The 27,211-nt window shown below is 44.5% G+C and overlaps 1 protein-coding gene across 1 annotated transcript; it reads left to right on the plus strand.

Moving 5' to 3' along the window:
* Positions 1-179: 179 nt before the first annotated feature.
* DYNLT2 (dynein light chain Tctex-type 2) lies at positions 180-26,966 on the plus strand. The gene is made up of 4 exons (XM_075554251.1): positions 180-398; positions 23,540-23,746; positions 24,920-25,078; positions 26,856-26,966. The coding sequence occupies exons 1-4, from the start codon at positions 294-296 to the stop codon at positions 26,964-26,966; spliced, it is 582 nt and encodes a 193-aa protein (XP_075410366.1). The 5' UTR covers positions 180-293.
* The last annotated feature ends 245 nt before the right edge of the window (positions 26,967-27,211 follow it).

Raw genomic sequence — 27,211 nt, forward strand, 5'->3', positions numbered from 1 at the left:
GGCGGATGACGCGGATCTCTCGCCCCCTTCCTCGGGGCTTCCACCGACGCCGGCGCAGGCGGATGACGCATACCCTCGCTCGCCCCGGCCGCGTCGCGCGGTCGATGACGCAGCACCTGCCGCCTGCCCCGGGTGCTTGGGCCGCGCTTCTGAGCGTCGCCGGCGCGCGTGGATGACGTACCCGTCGCTCGTTGGATCCGGTGCCCTCGGGGCGCGCGCGTGCGCGCGCGGGCTTTTTCTTCTGTGCTTGCGGCGCTCGGAGGAGTTTGGTGTCGGCTGGAGAGGAACCTGCAATGGAGAAGAAGGGCAGATTCATAAAGCCGGCCGTGGCCTCGAGCCCCCAGCCGCCGTCGGCGCCTCGGAAGGAAAGGAGGCTGAGCATGTTCGAGAAAGAGGCAGTGAGTGTGAGGTGTCGAGGGCCGGACGCCGCGGGTTTCGGCCCGGGCGTTTGTCTTCGGGAGCCGCGCCCTCTGTAAGCCAGGACCTGGCCCCGGGTCTCAGAAAAGGCCGCTCCCACCCACGACGACCCGACGTAGGGGCTCGGGCTGCCACCCTGCTGGGCATTGTGGCTGCTGAATCCGCGGTCAGGGGTTCAAGCCCACTAGCCACTCCACAGGAGGAGGATGGGGCCATCTGCTCCCATAGAATGAGAGTCTGAAACCCAGAGGCACAGGGACTGCCCTATCGAGTCGATGGCACGCAGTTTGGTTTTGGGTTTTTAGTCTCGAAGGGAGCACACCGCCTCATCTCTATTGTGGAGTGGCTTGTTGGTTTGAACTGCCAACTGTACAACTGACAATCCTTGCTTAACTCACAGCGCAATTAGGGTCCATTGCTAGAATTGGTAGACCCCACAGTAACCCAAGTCCAGGGGCTAGCTCAGGCTTGCTCACCGACCACACTCCGAAGACTAAGGTCGTTCATCACAAACTTAGGGGGTTTCAGTGCATGCAGCGCCTTCATGCCACAAAGTCTGACTAGCATAACGTAATGTAGTTCTCAAAGACCACTGGCTTGAAGAATACTGTATACCAGAGAAAATAAAGTGAAATCGAAAATATCCCGCCTGTTAACATGTTTTGTGAAATTCGTGGAAAGTGTCATTTTCCAATACATTGGTGGTATAGGACCAGTATTTCTGTATTAACATCGTTTGAAAACTGTAAATAATTCAGACTTCCTCATTCCTTAGACTTTGCAAGAACTCCTTGTCCAAGGAGGCATATCCGTGTAAAGATCACATGGAGAGTGGAGCCTACTTAAGGGTGCTATGGAAGAGCAAACAGAATACCAGTTTTCCAAGATCCTAAAAATTGTAGCTTCACCCCCAAATAAAACCAAAAGACCAGACTCACAGCCACTAAATCAAGTATGGTTCATCATTACTGTGGACAGAGGACTGCCCCTGTAGGTTTCTCAGACTGTTGATCTCTGTTGTTGTTAGGTGCCATTTGTCAGCTCCAAACCATAGTGACCTTATGCACAATACAATGAAACACTGCATAGATCTCCGCCATCCTTAAAATTGTTCCTATGCTTGAGCCCATTGATACAGCCACTGTGTCAAATCATCTCATTGAGAGCCTTTCCCTCCTTCACTGCCTCTCCACTTTACCAAGCATGATGTCCTTCTCCAGGAACTAGTCTCTTGTGGCAATATGTCCAAAGTATGTGAGACCAAGTTTTGCCATCCTTGGCTCTAAGGAGCACACTGGCCCTACTTCTTCTAAGACATTGGTTTGTCATTTTAGCAGTCCATGTACTTTCAGTATTCTCCAGCACCACAATTGAAATGCATGGATTTTTCTTTGGCCTTCTGTATTCAATGTCAGCTTGCACACCTATGTGAGGCAATGGAGAATGCCATGGCCTAGACCAGACACAAGTCAGAAAGCCAGTGGGAGTGGAGCCTTTGGGGTCTTCATATGTTGATGTGGCACCTCTCGAGAAACAGCTGCAAGATATTTTGTGATTGGAACTTGGAATGTGTGAAGTATTAATGTAGGAAAATGGGAAGTGGTGAAAAACGAAAAGGAATGCATGAAGATGATATCCTAGGCGTTAATGAGCTGAAATGGACTGGTGTTGGCCATTTTGAATAAAAAAAATCGGGATTTACTAAGCCAGGAACAATAGTCAAGAGGAATGCTGGCATTCATCTTCTCAGAAAGGATCTTGCTAAATCTATCGTGAAATGCAATGCTGTCTTTGACAGGATTATATCTATCTGCCTTGAAAGAATCCAGTAAATACAACTATTATTCAAGTTTATGCATCAACCGCAAAAGCTAGTGATGAGAAGAATTCTATCAACAACTTCAGTTTGAAATTGATCAAATGTAATCAAGGTGCATTAATAATTAAGGTGATTAGAATGCAGAAGTTGGAAAAGAAGAAGGAACAGTTGTTGGGAAATATGGACTTGGTAAAGAAATGAAGCTGGAGATCGCATGATAGAATTTTGCAAAACCAACAAGTCGTTCATTGTCAGAGTAACCAGCCTCTGAGGTCCGTAGGTACAATTGTATGGTGATAATATATAAAGATTACAGCACAGCAAAGTAAAAGAAGAGAGTATATAATAAAGGAGTCAGGCAGATTTCATGTTAGCATGACCACCGCAGCTCCTCTTGGTGGTCCACGTGGAGGTGGGAGACAAGGAGGAGAGGGAATATATTTCTTACCAAGGCTTATATATACTTAGGGGTGTGCAAGCCCCCCATGATTACAGGTAGCCTCATGTGTCACAGGAAGGGGTTGTACCATAGGCAATGCAGCAATGGGAGGGGGATCTAGGGGTGTACATGCAATAGGAAGAGGAGGGATTAGGGGCACACCTGTGACAAGATGGGCGGATCCTAGTTTCAGGACAGCAGTCTAACCTTGGTCACCCTTGAGTGGGCTAGACTTTCTGTGGGCTCTACAGGGAAACAATCACTGTTCTTATCAGTAGGGTGTGAGCCCCACCTACTGTACGGTGGTGGGACAGACTAGTGTGATTGCAATGGATGGCTGATCCTTCAGGGAGAAAACTCAGCAGCTGACCACACAATGAGCTAGCAAGCAGGAGATAACCTGGGGGGTGGGTGGGGGGAATCTTTTTGTATCCAACAGTCCATAGCAAATACCATTTTTCAACAACACAAAAGGCCACTGTACACATGGACTTCCCCAGATAGAATACACAGAAGTCAAATTGACTACATCTGTGGAAAGACATCATGGAGAAGCTCACTATCAACAGCCCTGGGAGAAAACCCCATCTTTCTCCAGCAGAGCAACTGGTGGTTTCTAACAGCTGACCTTGCAGTTAGCAGCCCAACTAGTAACCATTATACCACCAGGGCTCCTATCAGGGGAGTAGAAAGGAGAATTTCACCACGTTAGACTGACAGCAGTGCTGCCAGAGCTCAGTGAAAGGAAGGGTCGTGAAACGTAATCTTGTGTATTTTGCAGGGACCAAAAACTGAAACCTAAATTCCATTGCCATCAAGTCAGTTCTGATTCGAAGCCCCTTTAGAGAGAATAGAACTGCCCTTATGAGTTCTGAGGCGGTAAATATTTCCTGAAGCAGAATGCTTCATTTTCTGGCTTGGAGCAGCTCGTGGGTTCAAGTGGCTGAATGGTGGTGAGCAGCCCAAATACATACTGTCAGGGCTATTACACCAGAACGTGGAAAAGGAAACGTGTTTCTGTATGGCTGGATCAATGCCAGGCCGGCTTCTAGCAGCAAGCGACCTTGAATCTCCCCCATCCATGCGGAACTGACCAGAGTTGGCTGACAGAACTGGCAGCAAGTGGCCTTGAATCTCCCACACACACTTGCGGAGCTGACCACAGCTGACTATGTAACCTGTCAGCAGCTTTGCAAGTTTTTTTCTTTCACTCAGCCCGTTTGGCTCAGTGCCCGCTTTGTTCTCGGCCCACCGTTCTGTACACAACATGAATACACCCAGAACCAGGAAGACCCCGTACATTCCAGAAACCCGGACATATCTATATCTCCCAATCCCTGACTACCTCTATGGACTCAAAACATCCCAGTCACATGTTCTCTGGCCATATAAGCACCACCCTATAGCCTGGGGTGGGACTCCCCCAACCCAGACAGTGTGGACCGTGGGACTTTGCCCAGGCTGGGTTTTTCTCCCCCAAAAAGCCTATTTGCTCTAATTTGACTGATTTGGCCTCTGGCGCCTCTCAACTACCTTACAGTTTCCTAAAGTCATAGGTCAGTGGAAAATAGGAAGATCGCCATTGAGATTGTGGCAGTTACATCACCTGTCAACAAAGGGTTGAAGTCTAGCCTGTCAATCAGGTTGCAGCTTGATGACCTCATTTGGAGGCACGGTGGAGATAAGTAGTTCATTGGAGGCCAGACATAGAGACACTGCTTTGGCTTCCTGGTGACAAGACACATGGAGCTACACTGATAAGAGCCAGAGCCTGTGGGAGACCCATGCCAGTGCCGAGATGCTTCCACCACCACTAGATCCACAAGACTTTCCACCCACTGGCTTGTGATCTTCCTGCATTCAGTATCATTACATGTGCTGCATGAGTTTAAAGAGAAATTTATAGACCGGTATCAGACATATGTGCTAATATTGGACTTGTGGACTTGAACTGGGCTGAAATGTTTTCTTGATATACATTGACTCTTGTATATAAAGCTCTTTCCTATACATACATGAGTGTCTATGAATTTGTTTCTCTAGTCAACCCAGACTAACACAGATATGGATTGACACACAAGGGGCAATAATAGGCTCAAATATAACAAGTGTGAATGTAGCACAGGAGTTGACAGCGTTATTGTTTTTCTTTGCACATGGGATCACTTTCTGTCAGAATCCACTGAATGGCACCCGGAAACAACAGACATGGCAGTGGAACATTTTAGGTTTAAAAACCTTTTGTATCTCTGGGTGAGCAGAAGTGATTGTCAGTGAAATAGAGTCAAGAGTATTTTGGAGCTGAATGAATGAATGTATTATGTTAGTCCGGGTAGACTAAGAGAAACAAATCCATAGACACCAATATGTATATAAGAGAGTTTTATATAAAGGGTAATTATACATTAAGAAAGCATCCCAACCTAGTCCAGGCCAAGCCCATAAGTCTGATACCAATGTATAAAGTCCTCTTCAGACTCATGAAATGCATGCAATGATGCCGAATGCAGGAAGATCACAGGCCAGAGGGTGGGAAGTCTTGTGGATCCAGTGGCAGTGTAAGCATCTCAATGCTGGCAGGGGCCTCCACATGGCTTTTCCAGGTCCAGGGTTCTGACTGCATCAGGGTAGGTCCATGTGGCTTCTTCTCAGGGATGTCTCACAGGGAGTCAAGCCTTGTCCATAGCGTCTCCAAGGAAGTGAGCTGAGAGAGTCCTACTTCTAAGGAGGAAATCCAGGAATTCTCAGCAGAAGGCCATGCCCACCCAGAGGCCTCATTGGCTATGACCCGTTTGACAGACTAGACTCCACTCCTTCACTCTTAATCCTCTCAAGTCCCAATTTGGCACCAGATTATGTAACTACCACATGTATCATTCTAGTCATCTAAAAAGTGACAAGAGGCAGAAGAAAAAAAAAAGAGAGCTGTCAAATTAGTTAAGTGACTTGATGAGGGAACAAATAAGATTTAGAAGAGAGCTAGATTGTTTGGTGGTTTGGGAATTTGAGATAAGAATATATTTAACTAGTATGGTAGGCTGATGTCTCAGAATTGGTAGTGTAAATGGCCTCTGTCTTTTTCCTGTCATAGAAAAGTATCAATTTTAGCAGTGTGCTAGCATGTTATGAAATGAATGTGAATAAAACTTAAAACTCACCACAAAGAGAGAAGATGGAAAGAATGCTCAGTGTCACTTTACCAAAAAGAAATAGTCAACATTCCACCCCTTCAGGAGACAGCATGTGAGCAAAAACCAATGGTGTTGAAGGAAGCAGTTCAAACTGTCGGTCTTTAGAGGAGCAGAAAGCCTCATCTTTCTAGCTCAGCACTACTGGTGGGTTCAACCTGGCACATAACCTCCGGATGGCAACCCAATGGGTAACTGTATCTCCAGAATGACTTCTTGGCAACATTTTAGGTGATTTGTGTAGACGAACTTTAAAGGTTTTTTCCTGTCTACTCCTGGCTATTTTAGGAGGATGAGAACACTGAATGTATTAAAAACTGGTGGTGTTTGCTGTATGCCAGTTTAAATGTCTTTTACATTGAAGTGACTAATGAGAAATAAGGCTGAGGCAAGAAGAGAGTAACTTGGATCCAAGCAGAGTAATCAGATTGGATCAAGAGACTAGGAAATACAGATTCATCACATAGACCATAACATATATTTATTGAGTACCAGCCCCTGAGCTAAGGAATCCTGTGCCATCCTCACAATCATTCCTGTGCTTGAGCCCATTGTTACAGCCACCGTGTCAGTCTGCCCCCTTGAGGGCCTTCCTCTTTCTTGAAGCCCCATGGCTTTAGCAAACATGATGTTCTTCTCCAGGGACTGGTCTCCTAATTGTGCTATATTGCCCGGCAATAAGTGTACTGGATAGCCACCAAAAGAGAATATCAGCCTTTCAGCAGAAAACTTACTTCCTGTAATCTTGCTGCATATTTAAAGTCTGAAGCACTGAGTGCAGTGGCAGAAGTGTCAGGAACCCTGCGTTCCATTGCACCACATGTACAGGCACTGTGGTCCTTACACAATTTCATGTCAACTTAAAGATACACAGATAAAAGTGTAGGGGTGGAGTTTAGTCTGTCAGGTGAGTCACAGCCTGATGGTGACTCCTTGTGGGTGTGGCCTTCTCATAAGGAGGGCCCTCTCCTGCCTTCACCTTCCTGCTGGCAAGCCACTATGGGAGTTGCCAGAGCCCTGTGATGCATCCACTGCCATGGGATCCACAACACTTTGCACCCACCGGCCTGTGATCTTCCTGCATTCTGCATCATTGCATGTGGCTGTGTGAGTCTGAAGAGGGACTTATGGACTTGAGTCGGACTGGGCTGGGATGTGTTGATATATAATTATTTCTTGATATAAAGCTATTTTTAAAAATCATTTTATTAGGGGCTCATACAACTCTTATCACAATCCATACATACATCAATTGTTTAATGCACATTTGTACATTCATTGCCCTCATCATTCTCAAAACATTTGCTCTCCACCTAAGCCCCTGGCATCAGCACCTCATTTTTCCCCTCCCTCCCCTCTCTCCCCTCCCTCATGAACCCTTGATCATTTATAAATTATTATTTTGTCATATTTTGCCCTATCCGACGTCTCCATTCACCCAATTTTCTGTTGTCTGTCCCTCAGGGAGGAGGTCACATGTATATCCTTGTATTCGGTTCCCTCTTCCCAACCCACCCCCACCCCTCCCAATATTGCCACTCACACCACTGATAATGGAAGGGATCATCCACCCTGGATTCCCTGTGTTTCCAGTTGCTCTCTGTACCAGTGAACATCTCCTGGTCTAGGCCAATTTGTAAGGTAGAATTGGGATCATAATAATGAGGGAGGAGGAAGAAGCATTTAGGAACTAGAGGAAAGTTGTATGCTTCATTGTTGCTACCTCACAAACTGACTGGCTCATCTCCTCCCCGAGACACTTCTGTAAGAGGCTGTCCAGTGGCCTACAAATGCGCTTTGAGTCTCTACTCTACACTTCCCCCTCTTCATTCAATATGATAAAATTTTTGTTCTGATAATACCTGATCCCTTCAACTCCTCATGATCGCACAGGCTGGTGTGCTTCTTCCATGTGGGCTTTGTTGCTTCTGAGCTAGATGGCTGCTTGTTTACCTGCAAGCCCTTAAGACCCCAGACACTATATCGTTTGCTAGCCAGGCACCATCAGCTTTCTTCACCACATTTGCTTATTCACCCGCTTTGTCTTTAGCGGGTGTATCAGGAAGGTGAGCATCATAGAATGCCAATTTAATAGAAGAAAGTATTCTTGCATTGAGGAAGTACTTGAGTTGAGGCCCAATGTCCTTCTGCTACCTTAATACTAAACCTATAAATATAGGCACATGGATCTATTTCCCCATCCTCATATATAAGTATATTTGCATATGTACATGCCTTTATTTAGACCTCTATAAATGCCCTTTGCCTCCTAGATCTTTCCTCTATTTCCTTTGACTTTTCTCTTGTCCCATTTTCATGCTCAGTCTTCATTTGGGTTTCAGTAATTCCTCTTGGTTACATTGCCCTTGATCACACCCTATCAGGCCTCCTACACCCTCCTCACCACCTATTTGGATCACTTGTTCCCTTGTCCCTGGGAACAAGTTTGTTAACAGCACTACCTTTCCCCCCACCTCCCTCTCTCCCATGTACCCCTGGAACTCTCAGTCCCGTTGTTTTCTCCTCAAGATTGTTCATCCAGCCTATTTAGACAGACCTGCAGAGATAATAACATGCACAAAAACAAGACAGAGAAAAACCAAGCAACAATATACAACAAAACATCAACAACAAACTAATGACAAAAAAAACCAACAAAACAAAGCACAACAAAAAAGAAAAGATTGTAGTTTGTTCAAGGACTGTTTGTTGGTCTTTAGGAGTGTTTTCCAGTCTAGTCTGTTGGGGTACCACGCCCTGGCCCCAAAGTCTACCTTCAGCATTCCCTGGGTACCTCCCCGCTCTGTTCCCTTGCTGTTCTGTTGCACCCCCTTAGTGTTTTGCCTCAGTGTGGCGGGATCAAATCGGGCACAATTCCCACACTGTGTCTCTGGTATTGTCCCCTGTAGGGCTATAGGTCAGTGAGGGACATCATGTCTCACAGTGGGGCCGGCCATGTGATCTTCTCTGTGGACTGGCTGCTCTAATCAGGAACATCATCCTCAAGGCCTGGTGGGCCAGGATGTGTTCCACTCTCTCCTCTTCCCCCTTCATCTGCTCCCGTGTGTGCTGATCAGACATGTCCCTCTCTCGGAGCTGCAGATTCAATGCCGTCCTTTGAAATAAATTCTTCTGAGGGGAGGGGTAGGTGTCCACATAGTAGTTGGGATTGGGGCCGGCCCCTCAGACCTCTCCACAGGTTCCCTACTCCACAAAAGCATGTTGCATTCACATTTTGGAGCACTGGGTTCAAGTCTGGCCCCTCTTTCCCTGTGGAGATATAAACAATACCCTCACCTTGGGTGGGTTAGTGCCCCGTGCCCCCACTACCCGTTTCATTATTATTATTACTAGTTTTTCCTTTACCCACCTCCTTTTTAGTTGGCTACCATGTGTATCCCTGTATTTGGTTTGGTCCCTGCCATATTATCTGGCTTTCACGCCAGGAATATTTGTATACCGTAGCTTTTCCCCTATACCCCTTTTGCATTTTTTTTTAAAGCTTACCTCAGCGGACTTGTGTTGTATTTGTCCTTTTGTGCTTGGCTTAGTTTGCTTAGCATGATTTCCTCCAGTTCTTCCCATGCAGCGATGTGCTTCATATGTTCACCACTGCTTTTTAGTGATGTGTAGTGCTCCATTGTATGTATATACCACAGCTTCTACTCCACTCGTCAGTTGATAGAAATTCGGGTTGTTTCCAACTCCTTGCAATTGTGAACTGTGCCACAATGAACATTGGAGCACAGATGTCTGGCCTTGGTCTGTTTATGTCCTCTTCTGGGTATATGCCCAGTAGGGGAATTGCTGGGTCGTATGGTAACTGGATTTCCATCTGTTTTAGATAACGCCAGATCGATTTCCATAGTGGCTGTACATACTTACAAGTCCACCAGCAGTGGATGAGAGTTCCTGTCTCCCCATAGCCCCTCCAACACTTGTTGCTTTCTGATTTTTTGAAGTGGGCTCTCTTTGAGGGTGTTAGGTTGTACCTCAGTGTTGTTTTAATTTGCACTTATGGCTAAAGATCAGGAACATTTTCTCATATGTTTATTGGCTATTTGGATTTCTGCCCCTGTGAAACTTCTGTTCAGGTCCTTCGCCTACCTCCTCAGTGGGCAATTAGGTTTTTTTTCTTTTTGGAAACTAGCAGAGTATTGTAGATTTTAGTCATAAGGCCTTTGTCCAATGTGTCATTTCTAAAGATGTTTTCTCAGTCCGTAGACTCTCTTATTACTCTCTTGGTGAATTCTTTCTATGTGCACAGGTGCTTTATCTTCAGTATATCCCATTTGTCAATTTGTGCCTCCTCTGTGTTTGTGTCCTTCCCTATTTCTGATAGCCTATGTATTCTCTGTGCCAAAGTTCTCAAGTTGGTTCCAATTCCCTCATTGATGGCCCTAAGAGTTTTGGGTTCAACTCCATGATCTGTGATCCACCTTGAGTTTATTTTTGTGCATAGAGTGAGATAAGGGTCTTGCTTAATTTTTCTGCAAGTAAATATCTAATTTTTCCAGCACCACTTGTTAAAGAGGGCATCTGCTTCCCATTGGATATTTTTTGGACCCTTATCAAAGATCAGTTGTCTGTATGCTGATAATTTTATTTATGGGTTTTCAGTTCTTTTCCATTGCTCTGAGTTTCTGTCATTGTACCAATACTATGCGGTTTTGACAATTGTGGCTGTATAGTATGTGCTACAGTCAGGTAAAGCAAGCCCTCTCACTGCGTCCTTCTTCTTGAGGAGTTCTCTGCTCATTCTGGATTTCTTCCCTCTCCATATGAAGTTGGTAATCAAATTTTCCATTTCTTTGAAGAATGACGAAGGCAATTATATTGGAATTGCATTAAATTTATATAGTGCCTATGGCAGAACTGACATCATCTTGACTATATTGAGTCTTCCAATCCACGAACACGGGATATTCTTCCATTTGTTGAAGTCACTCTTGGTTTCTTGTAACAGTGTTCTGTAGTTTTCCCCATAAAGATCTTTTGTTCTTTTAGTGAGGTATATCCCTAGATAACTCAATGTGTGTTTGGCTATTGTGAAGGGTACCACCTTTTTGATCTCCTCTTCTGTGGTCTTACATGATGTGTATAATAGTCTGATGGACTTCTGTTTGTTGATCTTGTATCCTGCCACTCTGCCAAACTCCTCTATTGCTTCCAGTACTCCCCTTGTGGAGCTTTTGGGATTATCCATATCTAAAATCATATCATCTGCAAATAACAATAGTTTCACCTCTTCCTTCACCAGACGAATACCTTTGATGTCTTTCTTTGCCTTATGCTATTAGCTAAAACCCCCAGCACGATATTAAATAAGAGTGGGGACAAGGGGCATTCTTGTCTCGTCCCCTTTTTCAGTGGGATCGTGTTAGTCTTTTCTCCATTGACTACCATATTGGCTGTTGGTTTTTCACATATAGCTTGTATTGTCTTGAGGAATTTTCCTTCCATTCCTATCTTCTCAAGAATCTTAAACAGGAATTGGTGTTGGAGATGTTGTCAAATGCTTTTTCTGCATCTACCGATATCGTGTGGTTCTTACAGTTTTTCTTGTCAATGTGATGAAAAATACTAATGGTCTTTCGTATGTTGAACTATCCCTGCATCCCTGGTATGAATCTCACTTGACCGTGGTGAATTATTTGTTTTATATACTTTTGTATTCTGTTGGCTAGTATTTTGTTAAGGATTTTTGCAACGATGTTCATTGGGGATATTGGTCTGTAGTTCTCAATTCTTATGGGATCCTTGCCCGGTTTGGGTATCAGAGTTATACTAGCTTCATAGAAGGAATTTGGGAGTTTGCCGTCTTTTTCGGTGTTCTGGAAGAGTTTGTGTCGGATTGCTGTTAGTTCTTCCCTAAATGCTTGGTAGAATTCTCCAGTGAAGCCATCTGGTCCAGGGGATTTTTTTAGTTGGTAATCCCTTAATAACTTTGTCTATTTATTCTTTTGCTATGGGTCTGTTGAGATTTTTGACACCCATCAAGGATAGGCCAGGGAGGGATTGTTTTTCCAAGAATTTGTCCATGTCTTCCAAATTGTTGAATTCATTGGAGTACAGTCCTTTGTAGTATTGTGTAATTATCTTTTGATTTCATTAGGGTTTGTGGTAATGTCCCCTCTTTCATCCCTTAGTCTTGCTATTGAAACTTGTTCCCTCCTTTCTTTGGTTAGGTTTGTCAGCAGTCTGTTGATTCTATTTATACTTTCAAAAAACCAACTGTGAGCAGCATTAATGTTCTCCATAGTTTTCTTGTTTTCCTTCTCCTGAATCTCAGTCCTGTTTTTTGTTATTTCTTTTATTTTGCTATTAGTAAGATTGTCCTGCTGATTCTGCTCTAGTTGTAAATTTTGTGCCAGCATATCTATCTTGAGTCTCTCTTCCTTTCTCAGGTGTGCATGTATTGCTATGAAACTTCCTCTGATAACTGTCTTTGCTGTGTCCCATAAGTTTTGGTACGTCGTGTGCTCATTCTCATTGGTTTCTAGAAATTTCCTAATTTCATCTCTGTTTTGTGCCAGTACACACTCCTTTTGCAGTAGAGTTATTTATCCTCCAATCATTTGCTCTTCGTTTCTTCGTCTTCCTTTTGTTAATTTCCAGCCTATGGCACAGTGGTCAGAGAGAGAGGTCTTATGATATCAATGTGCTTAAATTTATGTAGATTCGCCTTATGCCTCAGTATGTGGTCTATCTTTAAATATGTTACATGTGGCCTTGGGAAAAATGTGAATTTTTTGTTTTTGCATGAAAAGCCCTGTAAATATCTATCAGGTCAAATTGTCTAGTTGTAGTATTTAGATCTCTAGCCTCTTTGTTGAGTTTCTTTTCCTGTGATCTATCTTTCTCAGAGAGCAGTGTCTTGAAGCCACCCACTATAATTGTTGAGGCTGTGATTTCTTTTTTTATATTTTGGAGTGTGGTTGACATATTCAGTGGGTCTCTCATTCGGGGAATGTATATTTACAATGCTTAGTGGTTCTTTGCCTACCATTCCCTTGAGCATTATATAGTATCCCTCTTTATCTCTTTTTATTGTTTGCACTTTGAGGTCAGTTTTATCCGAGATTTGGGTTGCAACCCCTGCTTCTTACGAATTGCTGTTTGCTTGGTATACCTTTCTCCAGCCTTTGATTTTCAGCCTATTTTTTTTTCTGTTGCCTTGAAATGTGTCTCCGGTAGGCTGCAGAATGATGGGTTGTGTTTTCTAAGCCAGTCTGGTAGTCTCAGTTTTTTAATGCCTAAGTTCAGGCCATTGATATTGAGGGTTACTATCTCTATCTGCAGACTCTGTTATGTCATCTTATACCTTTTGTGTTGGGTGTTTTCCTTTCTCGTTAGTGTGTTTTGCATGTGTGTGTGTCTTGTGTGTATGCATCATTCTTGACTTCTTTCCTTCCTTAATCCAATTCTATCTTGGGGTCTGTTTTCTCTTTTTTGTCCTCTGGGTGAGGTTGTTTTATATGGTGGTCTCTTATTTATGCTTGGTGAGTGTTGTTCTTCTGCCCATATTGGGTCGGCAAGGATCTTTGTAGGGCCGGGTATCTTCTAATGTATTCTTTTAGGCTTTTCCTTGTCTGGGAAGACTCTTGCTTCTCCATCTATCTTGATCGATAATTTGGCTGGGTAGAGTATCCTTGGGTTTTCATTGTTTTCCTTCAATTTTTGGAATATGTTACTCTACTCTCTCCTATTCTTCATAGTTACTGCTGATAGGTCTCAGAATATTCTTATTTGGGAACCTTTATATGTGGTTTCTTGTTTTTCTCTGGCTGCTCTCATGATTTTCTCCTTTTCCTCAAAGTTGGATAATTTAACTATTATGTGCCTTGGTGACTTCTTCTTTGGATTCAGTCTAGCTGGTGTTCTTTCAGCCTCCTGAATGGTTGCCTGATTTTCATTCATTAAGCTGGGGAAGTTTTTCTCCAAGAATTCCCTCACTATTGTTGCCGATGAGTTCTTTGTTGTGTCTTCCTCCGGTAACCACTAATTCTAATGTTGTTCTGCTTCATAGCATCATACATAGCTCTTAGGTTTCTTCAGCTTCTCTGACAATATTAGATTTTTGTTTGTGTTTGTTAGAGTCTGCTTGGCTGTCCTCCAAGTCACTGATGTGTTTCTCTGCTTCCTCCAGTCGATTCTCAAGGTCTGTGTTTCTGCTTCTGGTGTTTGTTATCTCCTCCCTAAGCTCCTTTATTTCCCTTTGGTGTATGGCCTTTATCTCCTTTATCATTTCCTCCTTTTTCTGTATTGCTTCCTTCATATCCTGTATGACTCCAAGCAGCATTCTGAAACTTTCTTTCTGTGGCAGCTCAATGTCTGCTTCTTCTATGCTTGTCGTTATGTTCGGTACATCTTCTGCCATTGCCTTTTGTTTCTCCTCTTTTTTCGTTGAGGTCGTTGGGGCTGATGGCTGTTTGCGTGTGTTGTTTTAGAGGAGCCAGGTGCCATTTTCCAGGGAGTTGAAGAGCACTGGCTTTCTCTGGGAGACTTATAGGAATGCTTCTTTGAACTGCCTACAGCTTATTTCACAACAGAAGTAACCTACCACTTTATCATCCTGTGGCTTCCCTCTAAGGGGAGTGACCCAGAAGGCTGGTGAGTTTCCTGCTTTGGTGTTGTGGAGGTTGGGCAGAGGTTCCTGCAGCAGCTTGGAAAATTGACAAGTGTTGGCTGAGCTTCCTTAGGCCCCCATGCACATAGGCAGGAATTCCCCGGTAAGAAGTTTGGCAGAGTGTCCCCTGGTGGAGGTCGTCAGGGCTTTCCCTAGCCTCAGGATCACTGAACAAGGTGGAGCTCACTTAGCTGGGTGTGGCGCAGGTGTAAATGCTGTAGGCTCAGGGGAGTGGTCTAGAGGTCAGCAGTGGAGTGTGAGAGAACAGGAAAGAGACAAAGAGGAGAAAATTTTTTTTAAGTAAGCCTGTTGAGACTGTACGGGATATAAAGAAGAGAGGGAAACAAAAGTAACAATGTAGCTGAGCCCCAATCCCTGCCGATTGAGCTGCAAGTGTTTAGTCCCTGCCCCTAAGCAGGCAGCAGCAAACTGTGGCTGTGTTGAGATCAAGCCCTCGTGTAGGAGCTCCAAATGGCTCCAGCTCCGGCAGAGACAGTGGTGGGGCCAAGGTCAAGCCCTAGCAAGCTTCCACTGTGATAAGCCAAAAGCCCCCAGCCCCTCAAAACCTTGTGGGTCTGTGCCTACTTATCTTTATGATGCTCCTCCTACGTAGCAATGCTTAATTTCCCTCCAAGCCGAATTCTGCGGAGTCACTCTGGTATGTGTTACTCCATCGCCATCTTCCCGAAAGTCCCTAAAGCTCTTTCTTACACATATATGAATATCATTAGATTTGTTTCTCTAGTTAACCCAGCATAATACAGGCACCATGTGTTTATCGGAGGAGGCTTACATGTTATGATGCTGAACAGGTTTCAGTAGCGCTTCCAGAGTAAACAGGACTTGGAAGAGAGACCTGGTAGTCCACTTTCAAAAATGAGCCAATGCAAACCAACTCTTACTCACAGTAGCCCAAACCACAACTTTTGCTGCGAGGGTGCAGGACCTGACAGTGTTTTACTCAGGTGTGTGGAGGGTTGTCATGAGTTGGGAACCAACTTGATAGCAGCTCCCAACAACAAAAAAGAATGGAAACACTGCCTTGTAGTCAAGGCCCATTCATGGTGACCCTACAGGATAGGGCAGAACTGCCCCCTATGACTTTCCATGACTATAAATCAGTGACCTTGATTGCAGCCCAACTCATAAGCACAATGCCACCAGGGCTCCAAAGATTAGCCCTAGATTAAGGCTGCCCAAGCTCATGACCCATCCAAGTGGAAACACAAGCATTGAACACCAGGTCCAAGAGCCACATTACAGAAGAAAGTATAAGAATTCACCAAGGTAAAATATCAGTGTCTGCCATCAGTGTGTGCACCAGCAGATCTGCACAGAAGCAAGAACATACCATCCAGAGAAACAAAAACTCAGAAATGACGCAAAGATGAGACTAGTGTGAAAGCACATGGAAGTAGTTAAGTGGTTACCATGTTCGTTTGAAAATTTTACAGAATGTATAAAAATGTGTTACATTCCATTTATCCAAGAACAGAAAGGAGCAACTAAGCATGTTTGGTCCGTATCAAACCTCCATAGAAAAAAATACAATCTCAGATGCAAGATGGGCTCAGTTGGAGTTACAGTAGATTAGAGACAGCAGATGAAAGAATTAACAAATTTGGAGACAGCAATACAAAACACCTCCAACTGTGGAAGCTAACTTCCAGTAGCCTAGTATTCTTATAACTCAAATTCTCAAATACGAGAGAGGTCAGGTACCCCCCAATATGGAAAGATATAACATTTGATAAAAGTTACAAACCCACAAATCTTAAGGACCCCAAAGCACAAGAAACATGATAAAATTATGCCAGGTCAAATTACTGAAAGCTGATGATCTTTTTAAAGGTACTGTGTGAGGCTGAGTTAACTAGAGAAACCAGTGAAACTCCTCTGTTCAAGAACGAACTTTATGTCAAGAAATACTCTGATATCAAGAAGGCATCCCAGCCAAGTCTAACTCAAGTCCATAAGTCCAAGGGTAGCCAAGGTCCTTTTCAGACTCACAGAACTGCAGGCCAATGGTGCAGAAAGGTGAAGTGGAATGCAGGGCGACCAGAGGCCAGTGAATGCAGTTGCATGGATCCACGGTGGTGGTGGAAACTGGCACGGTGCAACAGCTCTCAGGGTCAAGTGGCCCACCCCAGAGGCAGGCAGCAAGCAGGAAGGCAAAGGGGCAGAGAGAGGAGAAGTCTCCAGTTTTTCCCTTATAAAAAGGGCCAAACCCTCAGAGATGCAGGTTGCACCCCCACCCCCACACTAATAATGTCTTTGGAACTATGTTTCAAGGACAAAGACTTTTTCAGATATATAAAAGTTAAAAATAATTCAACACCAACAGACCTACCTTACTAGAAAAGTTAAAAGTCACTCAATCAAAAGTGCAATGACCACAGATTTCAGTCTGTTTCTCTTCAAAAGAGACAAAGCACGGTGGTAGTCACTCTATGGATGGATAGAACAATCATGGTTACTTTTACGTTTCTTTGAAGGTGATTGTTTAAAGAAAACACAATATCACTGTGGAGTGCACATACAGGGCTGACGCAGCACGCAGGGTGCTTACCCTCTGTGTGGCGGCTGCTCGTCATTGGTTGTCTACAAGAGTTGCTGCTGACTCGTGCAGGATAGAAGAGCTGCTTCACAGGGTTGTCAAAGCTGTGCCCCTGGGTAGCAGACCACCAGACGTGTCTTCTGAGGTGAGTTCTACAGGCTGAGTTCCAACTGCCACCCTTTAGGCCAGTCCTCAAGTGCTTAAATAGTAATCTATATAAAAAGATATTTGAAGAGGTCTAAAACCACCACTGGAAAAGAACAGTTAGTAGGCTAGCAAAGGACATGGAACCATTTAAGAAAGCCCAGAAATAAGAGGAAACAGCAAATGGAACAAATAAGAAACAAATGACAATATGCTGGACTTAAATGCAGTCACATGAATAATCATATAAAATACAAATGGTTTCAACACCCTAGTTTAAAGGTGGAGAGTGTCAGACTGGGTATGAAAGTAGGGCCAAAGTCTGTGCTGTCTACAGAAGGCACTTTAAATTATACACACAGAAATAGATTTAAACTCAATGATGGAGAAATACACACCATGCTAACACTGGTCAGAGGAAGCTGGAGGGCCTGGATGTCAAATGTACACTCTGAACAAAGAATATCCTGAGAGCGGAAAAGGGCCATTTCATAATGCTAAAACAGCAATTCATCAGAAGTGCTTAACAGTCTTAAAATAAAGAGTTTAAGAATACACAATAAAAGCTTCATATATTTCTTTTTGCCTAAGTAGACAAATGTTAGAGATTTCAACATCTCTCAATAGTTGGTAGAACAAGTAGATTTTTTAAAAAGTAGGGATGTAAAAGTAATGAACAATACAATAACAAAATAAGCAACTTTAATGGCCTGTCCTGTGCAGCCACAGTAGAATAAGCATTTTTTAGACGTGCAAAGGGGTCATTTGATAAGATAGGAGAAGACTGGGTCATAAAATGAGTCAATAATTGTAAACGTTTTCAGATCCCAGACAATACATTCTCTGACCTCAGTGGGATATATTATAAATCAGTAACAACAAAGTAGTTGGAAAATCTCAAATTGTCTGAAAGCTAATAGCACCCTTCTAAGTAACCCTGTAGGTCAAAAAAGAGAATATGAGACAAAATGCTTTAAATGAAAACGAGAAGCACAACATAGCAAAAAGTAGGATGGAGCTAAAATAGTATGCAGAAGTATATAGCTCTAAATCAGAATTTCCTCATCTTCCTGAGGTGGGGGTGAGGGGTACAGTGTATGTGTGGGTGTGGGGTGGTGTTGGTACAATCCAAAAAGGCTACAAAAGCAAATATATACATTTTATCCTGGATTCTCTATAGTGTACAGGTTTTAATTACTGGGGCAGGGGTGGGGGGTCAGCACGGAGTAATTTTTTTTTTTTTCTGAAAAGGGGCCATCAGGCCTAAGAAGTTTGGGAACTTGTACCCTAACCATTTTAAGAAGTTTTGAAATCAATGGTCTCAAATTTCATCACAAGAAGTTAGGAAAAGAAGAAAAAAATGTGAAAATCAGGACTGGAAATAGGGGCGATAACAACAGACTCTGTGGATGTAGACTGACTCCGAAGGCCACACTAAGAACAACCGCCCACCATCTGTCAGTCTGCTGCACTGTGGTGGCTGTGTGTTGCTGTGATGCTGGAAGCTGTGTCACTGGTCTTTCAAACACCAGCAGGCTCACCCAAGGGAACCGGTTTCAGCAGAACTTTCAGGCTAAGAACGGACTACGAAGAAGGAATAGGCTATCCACTTCTGAGGAACTAGCCACTGAAAGACTTGTGAAGAACAGTGGGAAACTATTAGATGCGGAAGCCCTCAGGAATAGCAGCGGGAACATGTCAGGTATGTGCAGTGCCGGAAGATGAGTCCCTCAGGTTGCACGTTACTCACTATGACCGAGGAAGCGCTCCCTCGCTGCCTGCTCAAAGTGGAGGGACCATAAGACCAGCATGGGCAAAGCTTGCGGGTCCTTCATTTACTGATGGGGTTTAACTCAAAATTAGCAGAAGCAACACCAACATCCATTAATCACTGGCACTTAGAGTAAACAAAACAGGGAGCTAGGAAACTTGGAAATCATCAAAAATGAAATGGAACACATAAAGATCGATAGCCTAGGCATTTGCTAAAGTGCTCATTTGAATCAGATAATCATGATGTTCTATGCTGGGAATGACAAATTCAAGAGAAATGGTGTGGCATTCATGTCAAAATGCAATTTCAAAATCTATATTGAAGTACAAGACTGCTGACATAGCATAATACCTGAATACAAGGAAATTCTGTCAATAGAACCATTATTTAAATTCCTACACCAAATCCACAGACATTCATGTATAAAAGAGAGTTTTATATAAAGGTTAAGTGTGCATCAAGAACACATCCCAACCCAGTACTGCCCAAGTCCACAAGTCCAACATTAACCCATAAGTCCAACACCAATCCACAAAGTCCTCCTCCATCTCACAAAACAGAAGCAATGATGCCAACTGCAGGAGGAAAGCCGAATCAGTGAATGTGTAAGCATCTCAGCCTGGCAGGGGTCTCTCCATGGCTGCTCCAGCACCCAGGGCTGCATTGGGATAGGTCCATGTGGCTTCTCCTCAGGGATGTCTTGCAGGAAGTGAGACTTGTCAGCTGAAGCAGGGTCTTGGGTAAGCTACACCCTGGTCTGACCATCAGAAAGCAAGAGACCCGAGGACTAGAAAGGTGAGGCTCACCCAGCCATTTATCTCTCCGCCCTTCAATTAACCTGTGTTTATTCAAATTTATAACTAAAACTAGTGATAAATTGAAGAATTCTACCACTGTCTTAAGTCAGAAATCAATCAAACATGCAATGAAGATGCATTGATAATTACTGGCGATTGGAATGCAAAAGTTGGAAACAAAGAGGAAGGAACAGTAGTTGGAAAATATGGCCTTGGCCATAGAAATGAAACTGGAGATTATGTGATACAGTTTTGCAAGACCAGCGACTTGTTCACAGCAAATATCTATTTTCAAGAACATAAATAGCAACTATACACATGGACTTTGCCAGGTGGCATGTGCAGAATTTAAATTAATTGCTATGGGGAGAGACAAAGGAAAAGTGCAATATCAGCAGGCAAAGTGAGACCAAGGACTGACTGTCAATTGAACAGGCCATCAATTGCTCATATGCAAGTTCAGATTGAAGCTGAAGAAAATGGAAACAAGTCCACAAAAGCCAAAGTACAGCACTGAGTCTATCCCATCTGAATTTCTAGAACATCTCAGGAAATGATTTCACTCATTGGACACTAATGGCAGGAGACCAAATGAGTTGCTCAATGCGAGCAAGAACACCATGCATGAAGAAAGCAAAGGGTCATTAAAAAGACAGGAAAGAAAGGAAAGGCCAAAGTGGATGTTGGAAGAGACTCTGAAGCTTGCTCCTGACTGTCAAATAGCTAAAGCAAATGGAAAGTTAAGATAAATAATAAGAAAGGAGTGGTGATCTACTTTTGAAAATCATGCATATCATAACGAAGTCATACTATAGGGTAAGCACCGGGCAGCTAAGCACAAGGTGGGCTGTTTAAACCTGTTATCCACTCCTAGGGGAAAAGATGAAGATTATCTGTTCTGGTTAAGATTTACAGTCATGGAAACTCTAGAGCAGCGGTTCTCAACCTGTGGGTTGTGACCCCTTTGGACGTCGAATGACCCTTTCACAAGGGTTGCCCAATTCATAGCAGTAGCAAAATTATAGTTATGAAGTAGCAACGAAAATAATTATATGGCTCGGTGGTCACCACACCATGAACTCTATGAAAGGGTCACGGCATTAGGAAGGTTGAGAACTACTGCCATAGAGGGTCTCTGAGTTGTAGTCAACCGGATGACAATAGACTTTTGTTTCTGTACGTGTCATAGCCAAATCTGTCTGATGTAGCACTGCAAGATGTGCTGCAAGCATATCGAGGACTGTGCGGACGGTGCATCACCAGTCAGCCGTTTGCTCTGTTGTACCTGTGGTCACATGAGGTGGAGCTGACCCTTTGGCTGCTAAGGACAACAACAACATCGTTAATTGACATCATGTTATGCCACAAACTTCTCCTTCACTGATAACAGTGTCAGCATGGCTGTCCTCTAAAGACACAGCTCCCTGTGGCCTGCTCAAGGGGAGACTTTCCCCATTCCACGGAATATGCACTGCTGAGCTAGAGATGGTGTTGATGTGCTCATGGCTGCTTAGTAGTCATTCTTCTTCCCTCCTGCCTAAAATCCTCCCATGTCACTTGACATGCGAGTCGTCCCATTACACTACCTGTTTCACTCTCCTTGCTGGACTCCCTCCCTCCCTCCCTGTCAGTCACAGAAAGGTTGCCTTTCCCCAGTTCTTGTCCTCATTCTTGATGATGCCAATATTTGCTCGAATGAGCCACACGGCACCCCAGACTCTCAGTTCCAAGACCTTGGTTTGCAGTGATCCCAGCCTCACACCATTTCATTTACACACACCCATTCTTCCATGCCAGTGGTTCTCAGTAGGGATACTGTTGGTATTCTGATCTGGGTGATCCTTCATTTGCTCAGCTTTTGTACACAGGGTATTCCCCATGGCAGACACACCCCCATCTGATATGAAGACCTCCCTCTCCTCCTCCCAGCTGCAGGGCCACCCTTGAAAAGCCACAGCTGTTTAGAAGGTGCAATTACTTATCACCACGCTGCTCTTGAAATTTCAACCTCATTGTTGATCATCTACAACTATTTCCTATTTTCTCAATTGACTGTATTTCCTCCACTCCAAAAGTTATTTGATGTCACCAAGATGGTGACCCCAACGACCCTCATTTTTTTCACTGCTCCTACTCACTCCTCACTCCACCCACTTTCTGCCCCACTCTTTTCTAGTGTCAAGCTTTGATTCTTCCAAGGGTCAGTATTTCACTGGTTCCCTTCATCGTCCTCTCCTGGCAAAATGCCAAACTGGTTCATAGCTTATTTCTTGAAACAGTACCCAAAACAAGCTTATGTAATGAGAATAATGTTCTGACTCTTCTCACTTGAAATTTATGACAATGAAATCAGAGTGTTCCTCAGTGTTTGTGCAATCTTACCGATTTCCCAAGTCACTTTCCACTTCCTGAGACCATGAGTTTCCTACCTTTTCTTGCTCCCACCATTCTGCCATCGATCATACTTCCTAGATATTCTGTGGAGAAAATGAGAAGAGAATTTCTAAAAGCTCCAACTAATAAAGCTACTGACATCTTAATCCACGAACTGCTCTCTTCTATTCCAGTGTTTGGCTGTCCCTTCTTGCTGCTGGTGTCCGATGCTGTGCTGTCAGCTCAGGCCCAGTGACCCCAGTGTTCTGTACAACAGAACAAGTACCGACCAGTTCGGTGCTGGCCTCAGAGCCATCCCTGTGTTTCAGCAACAATCTCGGTCACCTAGCTGAAAGTCTTCCTCATTGCACCCTCTATTTTCCCAAGCTTGGTGCCCTTTTCCAGGAACTGGCCCTTTCCGACACCATGGCCAAAGTACATGAGGAGAAGTGCCACCATCCTCTTTTGTAAGGAGCATTCTGGCCATAATTCATTCAAGACAGATGGGTTCCTTCTTTTGGCAGTCCGGTATTAGTGATTTCAGTATTATTCATCAGCACCAGAATTCAAAGATTCCAGTCCTTCTGTCTTCCTTATTCATGGTCCAGTTTTTGCAGCCTTTGAGGTGACTGAAGATCCTGTGGCCTGGGGCGCACTGGAGTCTGCACAGTGACCTTTGTGCTGTATCATGTTTTAATGATGTCTTTTACACCCAGTGCGACTGGTCATTTGATTTCTGACTGCTGCTTCCATGAGTGCTGCTGGTGGGTTCAAGTACCCCGATCCTGGGTCATTTCAGTCCTTCCTCTGTTTATCATGATTGTCCAACCAATTGTCAGGATGCCCTGCTTGCTGAAATTTCTGTGCATGCCTTATGGGTCAAATAGGAACTCCCTCTTGCTGGTTCTGAGTATTGGACCGGTAGTAGCCACACTCCCGGGCTTCAGTTGTGTTACCTGTAAAGCAGGGTTAACAGAGCAGGGTGGTTGCTGATTAGGTCAGTACCAACTCTGCATGTAAGGCCCATCGAGGACGTGTGTCTGACCCACACTGAGGCCTCAGCAGGGACCAGCTGCCACTGCAGGTACATTTCAGGTGTTAGGGAAGTACTCCTTGAATAAAGAACACTCTTGAACACCCTACTTAGGCCCTAGTGCAGTACTTCTGGAAGAAATATATATTTTCACACCACAGTGTTCTAATAAAGGTTTTAAATCACCCAAAATGGTTTATCTTCCACAGATTTCACTCACCCAAGGCCATTAATCCCTTCAACATAGCAGCCACCACACGATCAGCGCTCAGCCTGTCTCAGCAGATGTCCAGGCTGCGCTTCCACTCCGGTGCAGTGCACCGTGTACGTTGCTCTAAGACACCCCCCACCCCCTTCTCTGGCTTCCAGTATGCGCAGATCTTAAAGGAGAGACTTCGAGACTCGATTCAAGATGTGCAGTATGTAGAGCCTCCCTTTGACGACTCGATTGTCGACATAGGCAAGGAGTGGAAGAGTGCCCTGGCGAAGCTCAAGTTCGCCAACTCGTACCGAATGGAGCCGCTGAAGAAGTTCCAGGCCCACACCGTGGAGGTGAAAATCCAGCAGATATTAACGGTAGGTCGGCAGATGGGTCCTAAACCCTGACAGTCATCTCCTGGTGGTGGCCTCGAGCACCCTTTTAGAATTTTGGGCTGTGTAATTTGCCCCAGTTGTCCTTGTTAGCATTTCTCTTTCAACCTTAAACAGACCTAGGCCTTGTCCAGCAATCTTCACATCGAGGCTCTGAGCTAGTTCAGATGGACCTCTCTTTGGGTAATCCACTCAACTCTTAATTTTGAGCTATTTATCTCTACGGTTCCAAGTTTCTCCCATATTTGCAGTTTAACAGACAAACAAACATGAATAAGTGGGTATGTGTGGAAAATTTGGTCCTGGGCACGTTTAAAAAACCATAAATCAGGCAGTTTAAACTGACTAGAATCTGAAGTTCATTTAAAACAGTTGCTTGAAACTCAGACATATGTTTATCAAAACCACTTTTGCAAAAGTAATTCTGTAATAGCAATTCCAATAGTATTTCCACTAGTGTTGGTCTCCTGAGGCTCTTGTCTAGGTGGAAGGAGTTCTGTCACGACTCTTCTTAATAAAGGACCAAATTAAGTTCTGAAGGAACCTCATGAAACTTATGGGGAACCTGCTTCTCTGAACCTCCTTGCCCATATGGTTCCTAGCTCTACACGCTCCCAGAAGTTTCCAGGTCACCCAGTTTCCTTGGTTGACTTCCACCAGACTAATTCCACCCTCACTCAATGTCGCTGAGTCAATGCTGATTCATATAGTGACTCTGCATATAGAGCACCCCTGCTCATATAGAGCACCCCTGCTCATATAGAGCACCCCTGTGAGTTTCCAAGACTATAGAACTCTTTACAGAAGTAGAAAGCCCGACTTTCTCCCCAAGTTGCTGCTGGTAGTTTCAAACTGCTAAGCTTGCTGTTAGCAGTTCAATATGTAACCACTATAGCACCGGGGAGATTCACTGTTGTTAACATCGCCTCCCACCCAAGGTATGTGACATCACCGCCTTCACATGTGAAAGATGGACAGTGAACGAAGATCTCTGAAGAACGGAGGCGGCCTTGGCAGAGTACAGAAATGAGCTGAGCACACCTTGGCAGGTGCCCTTTGACTAAGCGATCCGTATCAGGTGCACAGTTCAGTGCTTGGATTTTTATATATAAAATACTTGGCTTGAAAATGAAATCTTTTTCTTGAAATTCTTTAAAGGACACCCTTAAAGATGTGAAATATGATCAGAAGGTCTTCTCTCATTTGTCACTTGAATTGGCAGACCGCATATTGTCAACCGTCAAGGAATTTGGGTTCAGCCGTTACAAGTTCATTATAAAAACATTATTTATTCAAAAGACCGGCCAGGCAATAAATGTGAGTATGTCACTGAGCCAGCCTCTGTCACACAGGCCATACGAAACCTCCTCCTCCGCTGGTGGGTACCTATCAGGATGATCCCCAAGAACTGCAGGATCGAGAGACCCCTTTTGAATGAAAGGATGAAGTTAAATATATTTGATCTCATTGTAAATTGTCAGAAAAATCTCTGGCCTAGAAAATGGTAATTTTCTATGAAAATGTATTAAACTGCATGGCTGTTGTGTCTCACGATGAGAACAGCTTTAGCAACGTGATGTCATCTGTGAGTTAATTGATTAGCCAGTCCTTTATTTTCCACCACCTGTGAGTTTGTCAAACTGCGGTGGCTTGCCTGTGGCCGTGCTGTGGAAGCCATGCCACTGGCATTTCTGATCAAGTAGGACTATCTGTGGGCGGCTGGTGTCAGCAGAGCTCCCAGATGAAGACCAGCTAGGAAGAAAGGTTCTGCTCACCTAATTCTGAAAATTAGCCAGTGAGATTTTGAGGACCGTCCCAGAACAGGGCCTGATGAACGACTGGGCAGCCTTTTGTTCTGCGGGACATGGGGTCGCCAGGGTCAGAGTAAGGACAATGAGCAGCCACGACACATTTCCCTTGGGCACTAGTGGGTGGTAAGTGGTAAGGAAAACAGAACTAGAAGACGTGGCCTGTCCTTCTCAAGGACCTTTTTGTCTCGTTAAAGCAGTGCAGTGCTGAGTGTAAGGGAATAGTTTAAAGAGGGCATGCACCGAGCCCAGGTTCTGGGGCCAGGTGTCCTAGCAATTGGTTCTGGGGTTCTAGGTTCCGGAGTCACAGCTTATGGCCATCTGTGTTCTTCTGGAACCCCAGGTCTAGGTGTCCTAGGTCCTGGGGCCAGGTGTCCTAGCAGTCAGTTCTGGAACCCTGGGTTCTTGTGCTCTGGGTTCTGGAGTCAGGTCATCTAGGTTCTGGAACCCTAAGGTTCAGGGGGTCCTAGAGTCTGGAGTTCTAAGGTCAGGGGTCCTGGGTTCTGGAGCCGGGTGTCCCAGCTGTTGCTTGGCACCGTCTCTTATGAACCCAGAAGAGATAAGGGAGCTTCCCTGGTAGAGCTGTGTGAGGCTGGATCGTGATGGTGGTAGCAGCTGCCAGTAGACACAAGTGGGTGTGTGTGCATCCTGTGTCAGGACAGGGATCAGAGATGTCAGAGTGGAAGCTGTTTCCGTGCTTTGCTGGTCAGATCCAGTCGCAGGCCAATTCATATGGAAAGGGTGGGAAACAGGACACAGGCTATTCCACACCAGTCCACTTGCATGACTAATGTCTCCGCTTCAAGGTCAGCTGCTCACAAGCTGTCAGTTGAGGTGTTTTTAGGAGGGCAGAAGACGAATTCCTTGTCATAAAGTCTAACAGTGGTGTAGTAACATGTGGAGTCGATCCCGTGCCACCTCTTCTGTGCAGAGAACTGTTCTGTAGGGTTTTGAAGGCTGTGACCTTTCACAAATCAACCACCAAGCATTTCCTCTGAGACCGCCCCTGGGTGGGTTTGAATTGCCAACCTTTTGGTTAGTAGCTGGGCCTTTAACCGTTTGTGTCACCCAGGGGTCCTCACGCAGACCTGCCCTTCAGCCAGACACAGTGGGAGCCTAGGGACTGGGGAAGCTTTCCCTGTCAGCCACAGAAGGGGAAGTGGGACACCAGACCCCTTCTAACTATATCTTTCCTAACATGTTTTTTTAAAAATACAAACAAGAACTCGCAGATGTTTTTATAAAAGGCTCAGTGTAAAGTCGACTTTTTATAATTTCTCGTACAGGTTGTCAGCAGAGGCATCTGGGATGTTGCGTGGGACAGCTGGGTTGCAGCCAAGCATGAAACCGAGAGTTATGTTGCGTTGGCCTTGGTATTTGCTCTTTATTGTGAATAGCCTGCCACCTACTTCCAGCCTTCTCAAGAATATATGAATCTATAGATGTAAACCTCCTAGTTGTTTTTATTTGTCTCCATTTTTATCTCCAAGAGGAGCTTCTTAGATAGTATTTTCTTTAACAACAACAAAACTCACGGACTGGTCTGTGTCTGCTCAAAGTTCTGGATTCTCCACCCGACACTGTCTGCTGCTTTCTGAGGGTCCCAGGGTTGTTGCGAACACCTGTGCTTCTACCCACCACT

The sequence above is a fragment of the Tenrec ecaudatus genome, chromosome 7, assembly GCF_050624435.1.
Source record: "Tenrec ecaudatus isolate mTenEca1 chromosome 7, mTenEca1.hap1, whole genome shotgun sequence".
In the NCBI taxonomy this organism is placed as follows: Eukaryota; Metazoa; Chordata; class Mammalia; order Afrosoricida; family Tenrecidae; genus Tenrec; species Tenrec ecaudatus.

Bases quoted from the DNA above. Each gene is read 5' to 3' on its own strand.
- DYNLT2 (XM_075554251.1), top strand. From the start codon at position 294: ATGGAGAAGAAGGGCAGATTCATAAAGCCGGCCGTGGCCTCGAGCCCC. The intron at 399-23,539 runs GTGAGTGTGAGG...TCTGGCTTCCAG, and splicing joins GCATGTTCGAGAAAGAGGCA to TATGCGCAGATCTTAAAGGA. The intron at 23,747-24,919 runs GTAGGTCGGCAG...AATTCTTTAAAG, and splicing joins AAATCCAGCAGATATTAACG to GACACCCTTAAAGATGTGAA.